We start from the raw sequence: 20230 nt of genomic DNA, 5'->3' as shown, positions 1-20230 counted from the left end.
TCACAGGCCAGGGATCAAATCTATGCCACAGCTGTAATCAGAACCACAGCAGTGACAATGCTGGATCCTTAACCCGCTGAGCCACCAGGGAACTCCCCCAATGCACTTATTAAAAGCTGCATCGCCCTTGCATGTCTGTCTGCTTGCTGGCTGTCTCCCTCATGAAACTGTAAGCACCACAGAGGAAGGGAAATGCTGCTGTGTTCACCACTGCGGTTTCAGCAGCTGGACACTGCACATGGGACGCGCCCAGGAAATACTGCCCAGAGAATAAAAGCCAGACTTCTGCTGCAGGCTACTTTGATGTGCGATGGCCCCAGAGGGGGTCCCCAGAGGTCAGTTCCTTGGCCATTTATTGGAAGACCTTTCTTCCCAGTCCTTTCAAATAATGTTTCACTGCAGACTAGGGCTGGTATCATCTCTGAAGCAAGTCCTTCATCAGGCTTGCTGCCCTTCTAGGGATTCGAGGTGCCCACCACCACCTGGTTCAGCTCTTCCTCTGGGCTCCACCTGCTGGGGTTTCCCCAGGCCCCACCCAGCCCTTGGCAGCATCACCCCTAGTAAGGGAAGAGCTCTGGCCAGCCACGAGAGGAAGCGCCGAGGAAGCGCCGGCGGAAACCCGAGGGAGGGGCGCGCCTCTGGCCGAGGAGCTCCCCTTCTCCAGCAGACACACCCAGACTAGCCGAGGCCAAGGCAGAAAAGGGCATCTCTCTCACACCCAGGCCCAGGGCACGGGCGATCTGGGCGTCAGGAAGGAGGAGCCGTGGCTTCGGGTCGAGGCCGACCGGAAGCCGGGAAAGCAGGCTGCCTCGTAGGCCTCAGGCCTCAGCCCCGCCAGGCGGGCTGCACCGCCTCGGGGGTCCCTGGGGCAAGGCATCCGGGCCAGCAGACCGCGAGGCTCATTCAGAATGTAGAGTGTCCCAAGAACGCCAGGCTCTGACTGCCGGGCGGCAACCGGACGGCCCAGACGCTGGCCCGGGCCTGAAGGGGGCGCCCCGGGTCAGGCAGGCTCCGGGGGTCCCTTGCAGGGCCAGGGGAGGGGGAGCCGCCAGGCAAGGGGCGACAGCATCCAGGCTCACCTCCCGGCGGGGCGGCCGAGCTTCCGTGTGCCGAAACTTGGACACCTTGAAGCGGTTCATGGCTGCTAGGACCGCGGCGGGCGCAGCTTCGAGGACTCGGGCGTAGGCTCTCAGGTGCACTGCAAGCAGCCGCGACTCCCGCCGCCTCCGGCCCCACCCGCAGCCAGACGCTCGCGGCCACGCCCGGACGAGCCCCAGGCCAATCGCAGCCCACTCCGGCCCGCCGGACCACGCCCCCAGCCTCTCTCCCTCCGCGCGCAGGCCGAAGGCCCCGCCCATCTACCAATCGCCGCTCGGCTGCCTCCCGCGGCCACGCCCCAGTACCCAAAGACTTGCGGCGCGGGCGGGGAGGTCACGTGCGGCGCGCTGTCCGCCCCCGGCCCAGCAGGGCGTACCGGAATGGGGGCTGCAGCTGTGAGTTTGTGTGCAGCGATTTGCACCGGGAGGCTTTCGAGTGTGTGTGCGGGGCATGCCCTTCCCAGGGAGGAGAGGGCAAAAATGAATTAGCTACATTTCAGAGAAGGCTTTTAGGGAGAGAGGCACCGTTGGCCCAGGTCACACTTGAACGTGGCAGCGAAGGGGAGCCCAGGTCTGATGCACATCCTTGTCTGTGGGGCCTAGTCTAAAGGCTCCGCATACCACCCACTCTTAGATCAGGCGGTCTCGGTGAGAGCGGGGATGGGGCCTTCAGCGTCCCCTTATTAGGGCAAGTCTTTGCTGCAGGCCTTGGGCTTGATGGGGCTAGCCTCCTCGCAGGAAATCAGTCAATTACAGATAAGCAGAAAGAGCGAAAGATAAGGGCTGTGGAGAATCTCTTAAATAGCAGATATGCCCAACCGGCGCTGCTTGCTTTGTCCCTGGACAAATCTGAAGAGAAGACAGCAAGTTCATTCCACCTGGGGCCATTTGTTCCACAATCATTTCTCATCACTTTGAAAACTGACTCTGTGACTCCAGAATGTGCTTTCTGCTGAGAACAGACAGAAAACACCTGCTCGGGCGTGTCTGGAAAAGGGACTTTGATCCGAGGAATGCAAATGATTGGTCTCAATGGCCAGCTGCTGTGAAAATTCACCTTCTTCAGCTTGCTGCAGAAAACAGCCTCAACCCAGGCAGTGTACCTAGAGGGCAATTCTGAAGGTTTGGCCTGGTGGTGAGCGCGAATGGGCCCCAAAATGCAAGGTCTTTTCTCCAGGTAAACTGGGACGACACAGAGGCCACTTATTTGAGTGAAGAGCGACTTTGATCTCTGTAAGTTTAAAAAGAGATGTCAGCAGAGGTGACTGAGGCCTGTGATTTGGAATTGTAAGCAGTCTGGCAGCCACTGAGTGCAGCATCCTCTTCAGACTGGAACTCCAGCAGCTTTGGAAAAGGCACCATCAGTGTGGTCTTGAGGTGGTTATGGTGTTCAATTACTGCAGATAATGCTTTTGGTCTGTTTGTTTGTTTGTTTTCCTAATTGTGGCCAAAAAAAAAAAAACCATAAAATTATTTTAACTTTTTTTTTTTTCTTTTTTAATGGCTGCACCTGCAGCATATGGAAGTTCCTGGGCCAGGGATCAAATCCAAGCCACAGCTGCAACCTACAGGGATCCTGCAATGTTAGATCCTTAACCCACTGCTCTGGGCCTAGGACTGAACTGGTGCCTTCACAGAGACAAGCCAGGTCATTAACCCACTCTGCCACAGTGCAGAGATGCTGATGATCCTGTTGTGCCACAGCAGAAACTCCTACAGATATGTTTTAAAAATTGGAAAGCTTTGGAGTTCCCACTGTGGCTCAGTGGGTTAAGAACCTGACTGGTATCCATGAGGATGTGGGTTGGATCTCTGGCCTTGCTCAGCTGGTTAAGGATCCAGCATTGCCATGAGCTGTAGCATAGTTTGTACGTGCAGCTTGGATCAGGCCTTGCTGTGGCTGTGGTATAGGCCATCAGCTGCAGCTCTGATTCAACCCTTTTGCTGGGAACTTCCACTTCTACAGCTGCAGCCTTAAAAAGAAAAAAATTATTTTTTTTAATTGGGAAGCTTCGGAGTCCCATCGTGGTACGGCGGAAACAAATCCAACTAAGAACCATGAGGTTGCAGGTTCGATCCCTGGCCTTGCTCAGTGGGTTAAGGATCCAGTGTTGCCATGAGCTGTGGTGTAGGTCGCAGGTGTGGCTTGGATCTGGCGTTGCTGTGGCTGTGGCATAGACCGGCAGCTGTAGCTCCGATTAAACCCCCAGCCTGGGAACCTCCATATGCTGTGGGTGAGGCCCTAAAAAGAAAAAAGAAAAAAAAATGGGAAGCTCCCCTTCACGGCTCAGCAGTTAACAAGCCCGGATAATATTCATGAAGATGCAGGTTCAATCCCTGGCCTTGCTCAGTGGGTTAAGGATCTGGCATGTGGTGAACTGTGGTGTAGGTCGCAGATGCGGCTCGGATCCTGTGTTGCTGTGGCTGTGGCGTAGGCTGGCAGCTGTAGCTCTGATACAACCCCTAGCCTGGGAACTGCATATGCCACAGATGCAGCCCTAAAAAAGCAAACAAAAATAAAAATGAAAAACTGGGAAGCTTCAAGGAAGTTTGGATTTCAACATCTCTTGCAAAATGGAAGGATGCAGCAACACTACATCTCCACATAGCTCACAGGGGCTGGCGGAGTTCCCTGGTGGCTGGCAGTTATTCAGCATTGTCACTTCTGCGCTGTTCGTTCAATCCCTGGCCTGGAAAGTTCCGCATGCCAAGGGCATGGCCAAAAAAAAAAAAGATGACACTTCTCTACTCTGAAAGTCAGATCAAAATGTGGATCAAATTTCAGTAAAGGGAGTGTCTTGTTAGTTTGGTGCCTGGAGGGATGATTTCGATTTCTCAGGTCCTATTTCCAAGGGTAATTAATAATGAACAAGAGGAGTTCCCTAGTGGCTCAGTGGGTTAAGGATCCTGCAGTCTTACTGACTTGGCTCAGGTCAGTGCTGTGGCCCCTGCTTGAGCCCTGGACCCAGAACTTCTGCATGCTTCAGGTGTGGCCAAAATAGTTAAAATTAGGAGTTCCCATCATGGCGCAGCAGAAATGAATCCGACTAGGAACCATGAGGTCACGGGTTCGATCCCTGGCCTCGCTCAGTGGGTCTAGGATTCGGTATTGCCGCGAGCTGTGGTATAGGTCACAGACGTGGCTCAGATCTGGCATTCCTGTGGCTGTGGTGCGGAGTGGCACTACAGCTCCAATTGGACCCCTAGCCGGGGAACCTCCATCTGCTGCAGGTATAGCCCTAAAGAGACAAACAAACAAACAAAAAAAAATTTTTAAATAGCATAATAGCAAATAAGAATTTGGGAGTCCAATATAGTGAAGTCCTCATTCAAGAAAACTCGAAACACTTCCTGTAACTTAAGGAAGGGACATCAGCAGAAAGAAAAACGAGCAAGAAGAAAGCAAAAAATCCACACCTGAAAAAACTGAAGAGCCTTAGGATGATGTGTCTTTATTTTAACTGTGATGCCAAAGAAAAGAAGTTTCCAGGAGTTCCCATCATGGCTCAGCGGAAATGAATCTGACTAACATCCATGAGGACGCAGGTGCAATCCCTGGCCTCTCTCAGTGGGTTAAGGATCCAGCGTTGCCATAAGCTGTGGTGTAGGTTATAGACGCGGCTTGGATCTGGCGTTTCTGTGGCTGTGGTGTAGGCTGGTAGCTACAGCTCCGATTCGACCCCTAGCCTGGGAACCTCCATATGCTGCAGGTGTGCCCCTAAAAAGACAAAAATTAAAGAAAGAAGGAAGAGAAGTTTCCAGAGTTCCCTCATGGCTCAGTGGGTTAAGGATCTGGTGTTTTCACAGCTGTGGCTCTGGTTACAGCTGTGGCATGGGATTGATCCCTGGCCTGGGAACTTCTGCATGCCTCGGGCAAGGCTAAAAACAACAACAACAAAAAGTTTCCAACATGATGTTCACTTAATCTTTCGTCAGGTCAGTTGTTTCCATTAATGAGAATTTTTACAAGCTGGACCCAGCTTCACTGCCGACAACAAATTTAGATCTAGTTATCTGCCCCTGAAATGGTTGTTTATTAAAACACACATTGAAAACATTTTTAGGGAGTCCCCGTCATGGTGCAGCGGAAACGAATGCGACTGGGAACCATGAGGTTGTGGGTTCGATCCCTGCCCTTGTTCAGTGGGTTAACGATCCGGTGTTGCCGTGAGCTATGGTGTAGGTTGCAGACGCGGCTCGGATCCTGTGTTGCTGTGGCTCTGGCGTAGGCTGGCGGCTACAGCTCCGATTGGACCCCTAGCCTGGGAACCTCCATATGCTGCAGGAGCGGCCCAAGAAAAGGCAAAAAAAAAAAAAGAACCCAACTAGTATCCATGAGGATGTGTGTTCAATCCCTGGCCTCACTCTATGGGTTAAGGATCTGGCTTTGCCATGAACTGCATTGTGGGCCTCAGCTGCAGCTCCATTTCCACCCCTAGCCTGGGAACTTCCCTATGCTGCAGGTGTGATAGAAAAAAAACATTTTTAGGGAGTTTCCTTGTGGTGCAGAGGGTTGAGGATCTGGTGCTGTCACTGCAGCAGCTCAGGTTGCTGTCCTAGCACCACAGGTTTGATCCCTGGCCTGGGAACTTCTGCATGCCATGTGTGTGGCCAAAAAATATATATATATACATAATTTTTTTGTGTATTTATATATAAGCCCTGCCTTGTTTATTTCAGGAGATGGTACGGAAGGGCAAGTGTAGTTATCTCAGCACAGGAGCAATTAAACAACAAAATACATTTCAAAAATTGGGAAAAACATGACAGTTCACTTTGTGTTATTTTGTTGTTTATGGGGGCGGACATGTGTATTCTGGGGCTCTTAAGTTTTACTACATCCAGTCCTTTATTTTGAATTTTCCAATTAACTGGCAAAATCTTTTAAAAGAAGCACAAAATTTTGAGTTCTCTTGTGATGCAGCGGGTTAAGAATTCTGTGCTGTCACTGTAGCAGCCTGTGTCACTGCTGTGGCACAGGTTCCATCCCTGACCCAGGAATTTTTATATGCTGCAGGTGCAGCCAGAAAAAAAAAAGGATATTTATTGTCCCCAGACCACCATCAACTCAAGATGATTCAGGAGGCACAGACCAAGAATCACTACTGTGATGTCCCAAGTTTGTAATTACAATTACTAAATTGTTTTACTAAATTGTTTTTCTGTGGTGACAGCAGTGAGAGAAACACACACAGGCCAAAGCCACTCTCACTAGGGAGTCTTGCCAGAAGCTTCATGTGTTCTGTCCAGGGCAGTTTTCTCCTCTTTTTTTGTCTTTTTGTCTTTTTAGGGCTGCACCTGTGGCATATGGAGGTTCCCAGGCTAGGAGTTGAATCGGAGCTACAGCTGCTGGCCTACACCACAGCCATAGCAACAAGGGATCTGAGCTATGTCTGCGACCTACACACAGGTCACGGCAAGGCTGGATACTTAACCCACTGAGCGCAACCAGGGATTGAAATCAAAATTTCATCATTCCTGGTTGGATTCGTTTTTGCTGTGCCACAACGGGAACTCCGGTTTTCCCCTCCTTTAATAGCGACGCTGACTCACTCCATTCCCTCAGGACTCTCTGCTTCATAGGAGGAAATAGGGGCCCCCCAGCAATTGGCCTTCCTGCTACCCCCTAAAACAAGAACAATCTCCTATTCAATGTGGAGGATCTTGACTCTTAATCACTGTGGGGAAATAGATGGGGGACTAAAATGCCAACAAATGAGGAAGTTACCAAGCTGAGCTGAGCAAGTTTTCATATTAGTGAGCGCTCCTGTAGTTCCTAACTGACTCTGAGATGTAAATGGCCGTCCCTTGGGCTCTGTTTTCAGCTTTATTCCTGAAAGCTCCTACGTCTCAACCAGCATCCTCCTCCCCTTAGATTCTTAGCTCCCTGTGGGCAAGTAGGTGTCTGAGTTATGCTTGGCATTCCCAGTGCTTAATACAGAGGCCGGCACATAAGACTAACCTACTAGGTGCCAAGTACAGTAAGGTTTTTTTTTTTTTTTTTTTTTTTTGTCTTTTTGCCATTCTCTTGGGAGGTTCCCAGGCTAGGGGTCTAATCAGAGCTGTAGCCACCAGCCTACGCCAGAGCCTCACGAATATGGGATCATGGCAACGCAGGATCCTTAACCCATTGAACAAGGCCAGGGATTGAACCTGCAACCTCATGGTTCCTAGTCGGATTCGTTAACCACTGAGCCACGACGGGAACTCCTACAGTAAGGCTTTACATGGATTATCACACTCTCTCCTTTTTTTTTTTGGCTGCACCCGTGGCATGTGCAAGTTCCTGGACCAGGGAACAAACCCTTGCCGCAGCAGCAAACTGAGCCTCTGCAGGTGCAGTGAAGATGCTGGATCCTTAACCTGCTGCATCACAAGAGAACTCCAGAATTCTCTTCTTAGATGATCCTTTGAGGTGGTTACTGTTATGTTCCCCATTTTAGAGAAAGGAAACTGTGGCACAGAGATGTAGAATAAGTTGCCCAAGTATACACAGCAGGTAAGTGGCAGAGCTGAGATTCAGTCTCAGGCAGTCTGACCCCAGAGCTCCTACTCTTATTCACTATGCTGGGGACATTTAAATATTTGTTGAATATGTTAAACAAACTTTTTTTTTTTTTCATTTTTGGTCACCGTGTGGCAGCCATGTGGAGTTCCCAGGCCAGGGAGCAGATCCAAGCTGCAGTTGCATACTACACTGTAGCTAAGGCAACTCTCAACCCTTAACCCACTGTGCTGGGCTGGCAATGAAACCTGTCTGATCCACTGAGCCACAGCAGGAACTCCTAAACTCTGTGCATATGAGTGTGTATTTTGGGGGCTGCACCTGCGGCATATGGAGATTCCCAGGCTAGGGGTTGAACTGGAGCTGCAGTGGCCGGCCTACACCACAGCCACAGCAAGGCCAGATCCAAACCTTGTCTGTGACCTACACCACAGCTCACAGCAATGCCGGATCCTCAACCCACTGAGCAAGGACAGGGATCGAACCTGTGTCCTCATGGATACTAGTCAGATTCGTTTCCACTGAGCCACAACAGGAACTTCCTCCTAAACAAACTCTTTTCCCCACTTCCAACCCCATGGCTTTTCCCATTTTGCCTAGAATGTCCCTTGCTCACTTCCGTCCTCTCCATTCCATAACCCAAACTCTCAACATTCCTTGCAGTTTACAACAGCCTTGTAACTAGACTTGTGACTGTACTGGTCACTGGACTAGTGGTTTTTTAACCTTCTTTCAATCTCAGAGCCTGAGGAGAGTTAGATTGATGTCAGCTATGGTTCTTTCCCCAGACCAACATCGACATACACAAAAATTTCAGGTTTGATGATGGCAGGAGCAAGGAGAACAGATCGTCTTAAACCCTTCCAGGAGACCTCAGGTTCCCTTCCTTTTTTTTTTTTTTTTTGCCTTTTATAGGGCCACACCCACGGCATATGGAGGTTCCCAGGCTAGGGTCGAATCGGAGCTGTAGCTGCCGGCCTACATCAGAGCCACAGCAACTCGGGATCAGAGCCGCGTCTGCAACCTACACCACAACTCACGGCAATGCTGGATCCTTAACCCACTGAGCGAGGCCAGGGACCAAATCCACAACTTCATGGTTCCTAGTTGGATTTGTTTCTGCTTCGGCATGACGGGAACTCCCCGGATTCGTTTCTGATGAGGCACTATGGGAATGCCCTTCAGACATCTGCTTTTAAATACTTTTTTAAATTAAATATGTTTGATTTAGAGAATCTGCTTTTGAAGTTCTTGCTACTTGGAATCCTCTGCCCCTCCGTCTTTACCTGATGCTCTTTTCACCAAAGTCCAACTCCAATGTTACCTCTCAGATGCCTTCCCTGACACCCCAATGCCCCCGACTTGTTTGAGAAACTCCCTCACCTGGGTGCCTATAACACTGTTTATACTTTTGATATTATTACTTTCCTTCTTTCTTTTTTTTTTTTTTTGGCTATCACAGCCGCAGCATATGGAAGTTCCCACACTCGGGGTCGAATCAGAGCTACAGCTGCCTGCCTATGCCACAGCCACAGCAAAGTGGGATCCGAGAAGCAGCGTCTGCAACCTACACCACAGCTCACTCGCAATGCCTGATTCTTAACCCACTGAGCGAGGCCAGGGATGGAACCTGTGTCCTCATGGATACTAGTCCGGTTCATTTCGCTGCACCACAAGGGGAACTCCCTACTGTCCTTTTTTGGCTGCACCCATGACTTATGGAAGTTCCCAGGCCAGCAATCCAAACTGAGCCGCAGCTGCAATTCCCCACAGCTACGACAACTTAACCCACCGCGCTAGACCGGGGATGGAATCCGCTGCCACAGAGACAACACAGGAGCCTTGACTTGCCGTGCCACAGCAGGAACTCCCTATACCTTCCATATTATTGATCATGTACTCTTATTTGTTAAGGAGCCTGTCCCTCTATTCATCTTGTGCGCCTCCAAAGCAGGGATGGTGTGTCGTTCATCATTTTATCCCTAACATTTTAGAACGTGCGTGACACTAAGGGATCAGAACGTTTTAAAATTCGTTTTTGTGTAGCTTGGCTCTCATTCCGCAATCCGCAAGGTCTCTACAGGTTTGGAGAGATTACGCGCTTGGCAGAGAGTTGGGCGATCAAAGATCTGCTCCCGGGGAATCAGCCAGAGGAAAAGTGAGCGCGAAGCCTGGCTTTGGGAGTAAGGCAGAGACTCCAGCAGCTCATGCGAACTCCGGGTGATTAAGGGCCCGGCAAGCTGAACTAAGTCTCAGGGTCAAGAAGAAAGAAGCCGAGCATTGCATGATGGGATCTCCAGGACTGACGGTCCTTTGCGCGCCGGGATTTGTAGTCCCGCCCCTTGCGGGAACCCTCAGACCAGTTACATTCGGCTACACTCAACCACGTCCTTAAACAGAAAAGGTGCAGCCTTGATCGTCCAGTACAGAATGACGAGGCTCTTCGAGACAAGTTACCTAACAGCACTTTTTATACACATTTCGGCGTCGGCTACGGAAACAATGCATGGGTTTCGGACGCGCACGCGCAACACTTGTATTCCTTCTTGCGAGCGCAGCGGGCCCCGCCCCCGGAAGCACCGGCGCTGCGCGCGTGCGTCGTCCTGGCGCTGCAGCCAGGAGCCGGGCGGCGCAGGCGCAGTGTCCCCGGGCCAAGATGGCGGCGCGGTGCTCCCCACGCTTGTTGCTGGTGGCTGTGGGGACCCCGTGGCTGCCGACTGCAGCGAGGAGAGGGGCCCGGCCGCCCTTGGGGGGTGCGGTGGGGGCGTCGCTCGGGCGGAATCTGAGCGTCACCGCTTTCGCGTCTTCGCTCGGAGCTCGCGGTGCCCGGGCGCTGCTGACATTGAGACCCGGTGTCAGCCTCACAGGTGAGGGCAGGCTCTAGCGACCGAGCGAGGGGCTCCAAGACCTTCGAGGGGCTCCAAGTCCTTCGCTTCGCTCCGGCCATGGAGATAGCTGTGTGGAGCATGTCTTCCGAACTACCTGCGGAGTCGCTTGGGGAGATGGGCACGTAGGAGGGAAGGAGGCCCAAATGGTTACCCAGCTGCGTGGAGTCTCCGGCGGCGGAGATGAAACGTCCCGTAGCGGTGAACCTTCACCTCTCTGTCAACATTTCTGGAGGCGGCTTTCCAGCTTGCCGCTTGTCTTCTGCCCAGTTCCGTTCCCATCCCTCCATCTTTTAGCCCGGAGCGGAAGGGAAGAGGTAACTGCTTACTCGGTGAGCACCTGCTCTGGGGCTAGCTGGGTCTCACGTGATGGTAATAACAATTCTGCAAGAGGTGGGGATCCTCATCCCCATTTTAAACAACGGGAAACCGAGGTTCTAGCGGAGGAGTTGACCCGCCCAAGGTCATAAAGGTAGTTAAGGAAAGTTGTCCCAAACCCAGCGTTGTTCTTTCATACATAGCTTACACGCTTTCTACCACATGGTGTAAATCGAAGGGCACACTTAGTGTTTTTTTAGAAGACCATATGTTGGTTATTGTGATAAAAATGCAAACTAATATTTATCGAGCACTTACTATTTATCAGACACGGATCATTTCCATCTGATAGACACTGTGATTATTTTTTTTTTAATTTTTTTTAATAATTTTTTTTTTATTTTCCCACTGTATAGCAAGGGGGTCAGGTTATCCTTACATGTATACATTACAATTACATTTTTTCCCCCACCATTTGTTCTGTTGCAACATGAGTATCTAGACAAAGTTCTCAATGCTATTCAGCAGGATCTCCTTGTAAATTTATTCTAAGTTGTGTCTGATAAGCCCAAGCTCCCGATCCCTCCTATTCTATTTTATAAATAAAGAAATTGAGGCTTAGATGTTAACTCATAGAATGTCATAAAGCTATAAAGTGGTTGAGCCTTGGAGTTCCCGTCGTGGCTCAGTGGTTAATGAATCCGACTAAGAACCATTGCGGGTTCGGTCCCTGGCCTCGCTCAGTGAATTAAGGATCCTGCGTTGCCGTGAGCTGTGGTATAGGTTGCAGACGCGGCTCGGATGCCGCGTTGCTGTGGCTCTGGCGTAGGCTGGTGGCTACAGCTTCGATTTGACCCCTAGCCTGGGAACCTCCATATGCCACATTTGCGGCCGAAAAAAAGACATGAAGACAAAAAAAAAAAAAAAAAAAAAAAAAAAAGTGGTTGAGTCTTGTTTCAAAACCTGCTGCTTTCTTAGTTGCTGTAGGTGACGTAGAATGAATACATAGTAAGCCTTTTTTTTTTTTATTTTGACTGTCGCCGCAGCATGTGGAAGTTCCCGGGCCAGGGATGGAACTCATACCCCGGCAGCAGATATGATCCTTAACCCACTAGCCCGTCAGGGGACTCCTACATTAAGCTTTTTAAGTACTTATCCTTGAGAGTTTCTTGCTGAGGGTGTTGGGTGACTTCCTTTCAGTGAGATAAGGAAGGAAGGAGAAAACATTTAACAACCAAATATGTGCCTGAATTGTGCTAGATGTTTGTGTCCCCTAGAATTTAAACTATCTGTAAGCGTACGAAGATGATTATTTAAAGAGCCCTGACAAGGTTTTTAATGAAGATCCAATTTTGTAATGCTTACGTAATAGGCAATCATTAAAGTATCAGTAATGTGATTACCTTCTAAGGTGAACACTACTCAAAAGTACTCAAGTTGTGTGTGTGTGTGTGTGAGTGAGAGAGCACGCGTGTGTGTGTGTGTGTGCAAGAAAGACTGAAAGACTGACCTGGGTGAATTAATCCTTTTGGGGCCAGACACACACACACGTGAATTTTTTTAATCCTTTGGTGCCTCTCATTTCTTATTTGAAAAATTTTTACTTGCAGGTATTTATTGAGGACTTGTTGTGTGCTGGGTACTGTTCTAGGTACTGGGGATACAGCAGAGAACAAAGAGATTGGATGTGGTTTTGGTCAAGCGATCCCATTTTTTAATTCTGTTCCTGTCACCAATAGTTCCCCATGGATGGAGCAATATAATCTGCACGGGTGACCTCAGGATTATCTGGTTTGATGTCATGTTGTATTTCTCAATAGGAGTGAAAGTAGACCTTTTTAGGTTTTGCTGACTTTTTTTTTTTTTTTTTTGTCTTTTTGCTATTTCTTGGGCTGCTCCCGCAGCATATGGAGGTTCCCAGGCTAGGGGTTGAATCGGAGCTGTAGCCGCCAGCCTACTGGTGATTTCTGCTCTTTCTCCTGTCACTTTAGCCTTTATCTTGCTCCCTTTCTGGATATGCTCAACATTCCTGCTTGTCTTTTGTGCCCACTTAAATTTTAAGTAGTCTCCCAATCCTTTTTTTTTTTTTTTGCCTTTTCTTGGGCCGCTCCTGTGGCATATGGAGGTTCCCAGGCCAGGGGTCGAATCGGAGCTGTAGCCACCAGCCTACGCCAGAGCCACAGCAACGCAGGATCCGAGCCGCGTCTACAACCTACACCCCAGCTCACGGCAACGCCGGATTGTTAACCCACTGAACAAGGGCAGGGACCGAACCCGCAACCTCTTGGTTCCTAGTCGGATTCGTTAACCACTGTGCCACAACAGGAACTCCACCACGGAGTCTTTAGTTATGTCATTGTACCTGCAGTTCCTAAATGTGTAAGGACTTTGTCCCTCCAAACCAAAGATAATCGTATGATGTAGCGACCAAACCGGGTGCTTGTGAAAGCAGAAGAGGGGACCGTAAGATGAAATCTGTGCGGATTCAAGCCCTCCTTAGCCTCGCTGATTTCTCCAGCTTAAGAGCAGGTGCCTGAGAAGATGTGCCCGAACATCTGAGAGTAGGTTTACTCGTTCTCTGCTGGGGGTGATTTTATCCTTCAGGGATGTCTGCCAGCGTCTGATGTTTTTAGTGGCCAGTTTGGGGTTGGGGCTGCTATTGGTAGCTCGTTGGCCAAGAATGCTGCTAAAACATCCTACAGTAAGTACACAGATATATTAGAATATAAATAAATACATAGGGCTGCCATAGCAGAGTGCCACAGTTTAAGTGGCTTAAAAAATAGAAAATTATTTTTTTCGCAGTTCTGGAGGCTATAAAAGTCTAAGATCAATGTTTTTGGCAGGGTTGTCTGTAAAGGCCCCCATCTCCACGTACAGTCATATTCTAAGGTGCAGGGCCAGGGGAGGGTAGGGCTTCAGCATCTGAGTTTGCGAGGGGGGACACAGTCCAGCCCATAACAGCCCACCCCACACCTGCCCCTCTCGAGAGGAGCCGAGTCCCAGCATGAAGAGTGATGAGAACTTCACGCAATGGCTTGAGAGACCTGGTTCGGTGACCCTCTTGTGTGTTCTCACTTTGCGTGACCCTGTCTCCCACACTCCCCTGCTGAGCTCTAAGCTCCCTGAGGGCCCAGGCTTGGATGCTTCGTCTAGAATCCTCAGTGCCTAGAACAGTGTTAAGATCTGGAACAAATGTGGGCTCCCAGGGGGCGGTTCCTTTGAGTGGTTTGCTGCTGTGTCCCTGGTGAGAAGTCCAGTGTCTGGCAGGCGTAGCGCTGAAGTGGGTGTTTGCTGGATGAAAGGGGTGAATCCAGAAGCTCCTCCTTGGCCGGTGAACCGTCCACTTAAAAACCTGGAGCTGCCTCATGACCCTCATTCTCCCCCTTGGCCCTGCTCTCCCTTCTGCCCTCACTGGGCTCCTTCAGCCCCTGCCCTGCCCTCCCCATCTTCACTTGTCGCAAGGTGCAGGTTGTCGAGCAGCTGCCCCCCTTCCTGTGGTGCCAGGCCCGTCCAGCTAGCTGTCTGCTCCGTGCAGGGTCTGTCAGCCTTTCCTCCGAGCTGCTGGTGCAAGAGGTTTGAAGGGAGGGCAGGGTTTTGGGGCGGGGGCTGCCACGTGCTTTGATCTCTTTGGGGGTTACCCTGGGGTGAGCAGGTTCTGGAACAGAGCCGTTTAATTTTTTGTGTCTCTCTCTATATGTGCGCGTTGTTTTTTGTCGGATCCTCAGAGAGATGTGACTTTGACGACCAGCGGTTTCTCTAGCGTGGTGGTTCTCTGTGTGGTGGAACTGCCACCTGGAGGGCTCGAGGCACAGCCTGCTGGGCCCCACCCCTCAGAGGTTCCAATTCAGGTTTGGATGGGGTCTGAGGATAACATTTCCAACAAGCTAATGCTGCTGCTGGTTCAGGCACTACACTCTGAACCACCCCGGAAGCAGGCATCCAGTGGTGCCCGGTGGAGGGAGGACCTATGAGTTGTGAGGCATCGAGGTGCAGCACGAGGCGTGCTGGGTGGGCAGGGAAACAGGATCCCTTGGGTCATGCCCAGGTGCAGCCCTTCTGGGTGCGGTTCCTCCTGAGGCACCGCGAGGCTCCGGCCCTAGTGTGATCCTACGGAATCGGCCGCCCGGCGCTCTGACGGCGCTTTCTGTGCTCTCCCTATGCAGCGGCCTTAGCTGTGGTGGGAGTGCAGTGAGTTTGGTGTCCAGTGGGCCTGGGGGAGAACAAGCCCTAAAGCTGTGACCTTTACGGGTATAGCCTGGCTGGTTGTTTGCCCATAATTTCCTTTCATTGAGTCACTCCCAGCGTGATTTTTTTTTTTCTTTTTTTCTTTTTTAGGAGTAAAAAGTTCCCCTTCTGTTTGTACTGCCTTCTTTCACACGAGCGCCACTTTGTCCAAAGAGGATTATTACCAGATATTAGGAGTACCCCGAAGTGCCAGCCAGAAGGAGATCAAGAAGGCCTATTACCAGGTCTGTATGGAAGCCAGATTTTAGAGGCAAGATTTCAGAAGGTACACTTTCAGTCTAGTCCGATCCTGAGCAGTGCAAGGCGTATGCCCGTAAATGTAGGTTGCGTGCAGCTGACAGTGTGGAAGCAGATGATAAAAATGGGCTTTGCTGGGCTGTGTTCCTCGAGCGCGGGAAGCCATGCTGGTTAATGCTTCAGAACCAGAGAGTTTAAAAAATCTTTTTCCAGGGCTGCTGTTTTTGTTTTGTTTTGTTGTCTTTTTGCCTTTTCTAGGGTCACTTCCGAGGCATATGGAGGTTCCCAGGCTAGGGGTCTAATCAGAGCTATAGCTGCTGGCCTGCACCAGAGTCACAGCAACTCGGGATCTGAGCCATGTCTGCAAGCTACACCACAGCTCACAGCAACACCGGATCCTTAACCCACTGAGCAAGGCCAGGGATCGAACTTGCAACCTCATGGTTCCTAGTCAGATTCGTTAACCACTGTGCCACGACGGGAACTCCCAGGGCTGCTTTTGTACTTAAATTTATTCTGCATCTTCTGAAACTGTGGTGTGGTGGTCCAAGTCTTATTTTGGGTAGTCATTCTTTGCATTCAGATAAAAGTTCATGGATTTAGAATTTTTTCTTAACCTAGAAAATGTGAAATTCCCATCGTCATATCCCAGAATGTATTGGGCTGATTGGTACAGTGGCATGTGACTTATCTAGATCTGTGGGTTCCAGACTTTTGCTCTGATCAATAAAGTAAAAGTTAAAGACTGTGAGCTCTGACGTAGGAATGCTAGCTTTCGTATTTTGCCTACTGTGGATGTTAAAAATGATCACATTTAATCTGTTAATGTCATGTGATGAAAGAAAGAGCACCTTAACACTATAGAAAGAGGAAAGATGTGTTCTTCTCTGACTCAGTGGATTAGGGATCTGGCATCATCACTTCATTGGCTTGCAGTTGCTGCTGTGGCACAGGTTCTGTCTCTGGCCCCAGAATTTGGGCATGCGACAGATGCGCCCCTGCTCCCCCCAAAAGGGGAAGCTATAATAGAATAAAGATGATTAAAATTTAATAAAAATTAATAAAATTTGAATTTAAAAATTATGTTTATGGAAAATTTGCTCTAAGAATCCTGATTTTTTCCCCCCTTTTTTTGGCCACACCTCAGGCACGTGGAAGTTCTTGGGCCAGGCAGGGATTGAACCCCTGCCACAGTGGTGACCTGCGCCACAGCTGCGATGCCAGATCCTTAACCTGCTGTGCCACACTGGAACATCCTTTTTTTCCTTTTTTAAAAAAGTTTTTGTGGACAAGGAAAAACTTTGTCTAAGCCTAATATTAGTGAATCAAATACTGATCATGACCAGACCTAACAACAGCTTAAAGTTTGGATAGCTATTCCCTCTTCTTAGTTTTTCTTTTAAACCTGGAATTCACTGGGTTTTACTACATCAGCAGGGTTGTATGACCATCCCTACAATCGATTTTAGACCATTTCAACAGCTCAGAAAGAAACTCCACACCATAAGCCCCTATTCCTCATTTTCCTCTTTCCTGTCCCCTTGAAATTGCTAACCTACTTTCTTTATCTATGGATGTGTCCAGTCTGGACTTTTCATAGAAATAAAATCATGCGGTGTCCCCATTGTGGCTCAGTGGGTTCAGAACCCGACATAGTATCTGTGAGGTTGCGGGCTCAATCCCTGGCCTTACTCAGTGGGTTAAGAATCTGGCAAGCTGTGGTGTAGGTCATAGATGTGGCTCGGATCTGGAGTGGCTGTGGCGTAGACGCAGCTCCAATTTGACGCCTAGCCCAAGAACTTCCATATGCACAGGTACAGCCGTAAAAAAGAAAGAAAAAAATGAAATCATGCTATATGTGGATTTTTATGACTGGTTTCTTTTATGTCTTATAACATGTAGCAGTACTTCATTCCCTTTTTTGTTTGTTTTTGTTGTTACTGGGTTTTGGCAGCACCTGCGACGTGTGGAAGTTCTTGGACTAGGGATCGAACCTGTGCCACAGCAGTGACCCATGTCACAACAATAAAGCTGGATCCTTAACCCACTGAGCCACCAGGAAACTCCCATTCCTTTTTTTTTTTTTTTGTCTTTTTGCCTTTTTTCTAGGGCTGCTTCCCGCGGCATATGGAGGTTCCCAGGCTAGGAGTCTAATCAGAGCTGTAGCCACCTGCCTACGCCAGAGCCACAGCAACGCAAGATCCGAGCCGCGTCTGCAACCTACACCACAGCTCACGGCAACGCCGGATCCCTAACCCACTGAGTGAGGCCAGGGACCGAACCTGCAACCTCATGGTTCCTAGTCGGATTCGTTAACCACTGAGCCACGACGGGAACTCCCCATTCCTTTTTGTTGTCAAATAATATTCCATTGCATGGCTATGCTGGATTTTATTTATCTCTCCATCAGTTAGTAGGTAGTTGGATTGATTCCACCTTTTCACTATTATGAGTAGTGCTTCTGTGAACAACCATGTGTAAGTTTTGTGCAGACCTGTGTTTTCATTTCTCTGGGACGTATACCTAGGAGTGGACTTGCACCATTTTAGATCTTCACTGGCAGCGTGAGAGGATCCCGATTTCTCCACATCCTCCGCAGCACTCCCCACACATACCTTTTGCTTCAAGCCACCTTAGCAGGTGTGAAGTGGTATCTGGCTGTGGTGTTTTTTTGTTTTTGTGTTTTGTTTTGTTTTGTTTTTTTAGGGCCACACCTGCAGCATGTGGAAGTTCCCAGGCTAAGGGTCTAATTGGAACTATAGCGACTGGCCTACGCCACAGCCATAGCCACGCTGGATCCAAGCCTGCGTCTGCGACCTACACCACAGTTCACGGCAACACCGGATCCTTAATCCACTGAGTGGGGCCAGGGCTCAAACCCACGTCCCCATGCATCCTAGTCAGGTTGGCTAACCGCAGAGCCACGATTGGAACTCCCTGGCTGTGGTTTTGATTTGCTTTTCTTTGGAGGCCAGTGGTGTTGAGCACCTTTTCATGTGCTTAGGGCCAGGTGTTGTCTATGTTCAGATCCTTCGTTCCCCTCCCCCTTTTTTTGTCTTTTTAGGGCTTACTTGTGGCATATGGAAGTTCCCAAGCTAGGGTCAAACCAGAGCTGCAGCTGCTGGCCTACACCACAGCCACAGCAAGGCCAGATCCAAGCCGGATCTGTGACCTACAGCGAAGCTTATGGTAACACTGGATCCTTATTCCACTGAATGACTCCAGCGCTCAAACCTGCATCCTCGCAGATACTAGTTCATTACCACGGAGCCACCATGGGAACTCCCCTTTGCCCATTTTTAAATCGATCATCTTTTTTTTTTTTTTTGTTATTTCTTGGGTCACTCCTTCGGCATATGGAGGTTCCCAGGCTAGGGGTCGAATCGGAGCTGTAGCCACCGGCCTACGCCAGAGCCACAGCAACTCGGGATCCGAGCCGCGTCTGCAACCTACACCACAGCTCACGGCAACGCCGGATTGTTAACCCACTGAGCAAGGGCAGGGACCGAACCCGCAACCTCATGGTTCCTAGTCGGATTCGTTAACCACTGCGCCACGACGGGAACTCCTCGATCATTTTTTTACTGCTGGATTGTAAGGGAATGAGGCAAGACTTGGAGGTAGGAAGCAGAGAGCCTGGCTCGGGTTAGCAAATAGCCTGTCTCTTCTTTTGAGCTGGAGGGTGAGATACCTGATACAGGAGCCAGAGAAGACTGGAAGATGGCCATCTTAGTGGGGCATGTGATGCCCTTAGCAAGTACTAGGGATTTAACTTAAGCAAGAGGAGGAAGGAACAATATCCAAAAAAGCTGCATTATTTAAAACTGGAAATTTAAAAAGTAGGCTTTGTTGGAGTTCCCTTGTAGCTCAGAGGGTTAATAAGTATCTGGAATTGTCACTGCTGTGGCACTGTTACAGCTGTGGCACAGGTTCAACCCCTGGCCTGGGAACTTCCACATGCTGAGGGCAGGGCCAAAAAAAAAAAAAAAAAGTTGGTAGTTCCCATGTGGCTCAGCAGTAATGAACCCAGTTAGTATCCATGAGGATGCGGGTTCATTCTCTGGCCTTGCTCAGTGGTTAAGGATCTCACGTTGCTGTGGCTGTGGTGTAGGCCGGCAGCTGTAGCTCCAGTTAGACTCCTAGCCTGGGAACCTCCATATGCCACAGGTACAGCCTTAAAAAAAAAAAAAAAAAAAAAAAAAGGTAGGCTTTATCGAGCAATTACTGGGGGTCAGACCTTGATAAAAGCTTTTTCTGTGTTTCATCATTTAATCCTCATGGCATAAGGCTCGGTAAGGTTATGATATGCAGGCAAGGCCACACAGTCCATAAGGGGGACACCTGAGAGTAAATATAGGTCTTTCCGACTGAAAAAGGCCTTTCCTTGTGCTGGTCTCATGCGCATGTCAGCATATCCTGCCACGGCCTGGGAACCAGCCTTGTCGCCCACCGTGATCTACCGCCTGTGCTCTGAGGCTTGGTAGGCTGCCTCTGATGTACTTCCATGTGTTGGTGTGAGAACCAGCGTCTCCAGGAGCGGAGAGAGAAGCCAGTGCTGGTGGTCTTGAGCCACATGTCTCCCGAGTCCCTTTCAGCTTAAGATCCTGTGTTCTGTAGTTCTCTTTGTGGCTCAGCAGTTAACGAATCCGATTAGTAACCATGAGGTTGTGGGTTTGATCCCTGGCCTCACTCAGCAGGTTAAGGACCTGGTGCTGCCAGGAGCTGTGGTGTCCTATGTTGCTGTGGCTGTGGTGTAGGCCGGCAGCTACAGCTCTGATTCTACCCCTATCCTGGGAACCTCCATATGCCCAGGGTGCAGCCCTAAAAAGCAAAAAGAAAAGATCCTGTGTCCTCCTTGCACTTGCTTGGGGGTAACCCAGACTTGGAGGGCAGCAGATGCAGCGAATGCCTGCAAGGCACACAGCACTGCTCAGCTCGCC

At 49.8% G+C, this 20230-nt stretch overlaps 2 protein-coding genes and 1 long non-coding RNA gene across 17 annotated transcripts in view; 1 reads left to right on the top strand and 2 right to left on the bottom strand.

Moving 5' to 3' along the window:
• Positions 1 to 1217, bottom strand: part of CORO7 (coronin 7) — a 56978-nt gene extending 55761 nt beyond the window's left edge. For all 3 annotated transcript variants that reach the window (XR_014840939.1, XM_005662176.4, XM_005662175.4), the window contains exon 1: positions 1080 to 1217. Coding sequence is in view for 2 of the 3 variants with exons in the window: in XM_005662176.4 (XP_005662233.1) it covers positions 1080 to 1139 (60 nt within the window). In the remaining variant the exon portion in view is untranslated. The remainder of the gene's footprint in view (positions 1 to 1079) is intronic.
• Positions 1218 to 10246: 9029 nt separating this feature from the next.
• Positions 10247 to 20230, top strand: part of DNAJA3 (DnaJ heat shock protein family (Hsp40) member A3) — a 35859-nt gene continuing 25875 nt past the window's right edge. For 4 of the 10 annotated variants that reach the window (XR_014840926.1, XM_003354626.5, XM_003354627.5 and 1 more), the window contains exons 1-2: positions 10247 to 10469; positions 15144 to 15277. Coding sequence is in view for 3 of the 10 variants with exons in the window: in XM_003354626.5 (XP_003354674.1) it covers positions 10259 to 10469; positions 15144 to 15277 (345 nt within the window). In the remaining 7 variants the exon portion in view is untranslated. Of the gene's footprint in view, positions 11573 to 12970; positions 15278 to 20230 lie in introns of all 10 variants that reach the window. The other 6 variants (XM_085017759.1, XM_085017754.1, XM_085017758.1 and 3 more) reach the window with 6 other exon arrangements.
• On the bottom strand, positions 11108 to 19295 carry LOC146404575 (uncharacterized). Of its 4 annotated transcripts, XR_014840937.1 has the most exons (4): positions 19248 to 19281; positions 17580 to 18004; positions 13075 to 15727; positions 11108 to 11510 (listed from the first exon to the last, which is right to left on the bottom strand). It is a non-coding gene; the product is annotated as an uncharacterized LOC146404575 (long non-coding RNA). The 4 variants fall into 4 exon arrangements; XR_014840938.1 differs by lacking the exon at positions 17580 to 18004 and having other exon boundaries at positions 13075 to 15757; positions 18840 to 19295; XR_014840935.1 differs by lacking the exon at positions 17580 to 18004 and having other exon boundaries at positions 13075 to 15607; positions 18690 to 19281.

This window comes from Sus scrofa, chromosome 3 (assembly GCF_054392235.1).
Source record: "Sus scrofa isolate SSC_HxYL_T2T_F1_AM1 chromosome 3, Sscrofa_HxYL_maternal_Yorkshire_Landrace_v2.0, whole genome shotgun sequence".
NCBI lineage: Eukaryota > Metazoa > Chordata > Mammalia > Artiodactyla > Suidae > Sus > Sus scrofa.
Note: the sequence above shows the minus strand (reverse complement) of the source record. Positions and strands in the feature narration are given on the sequence as shown.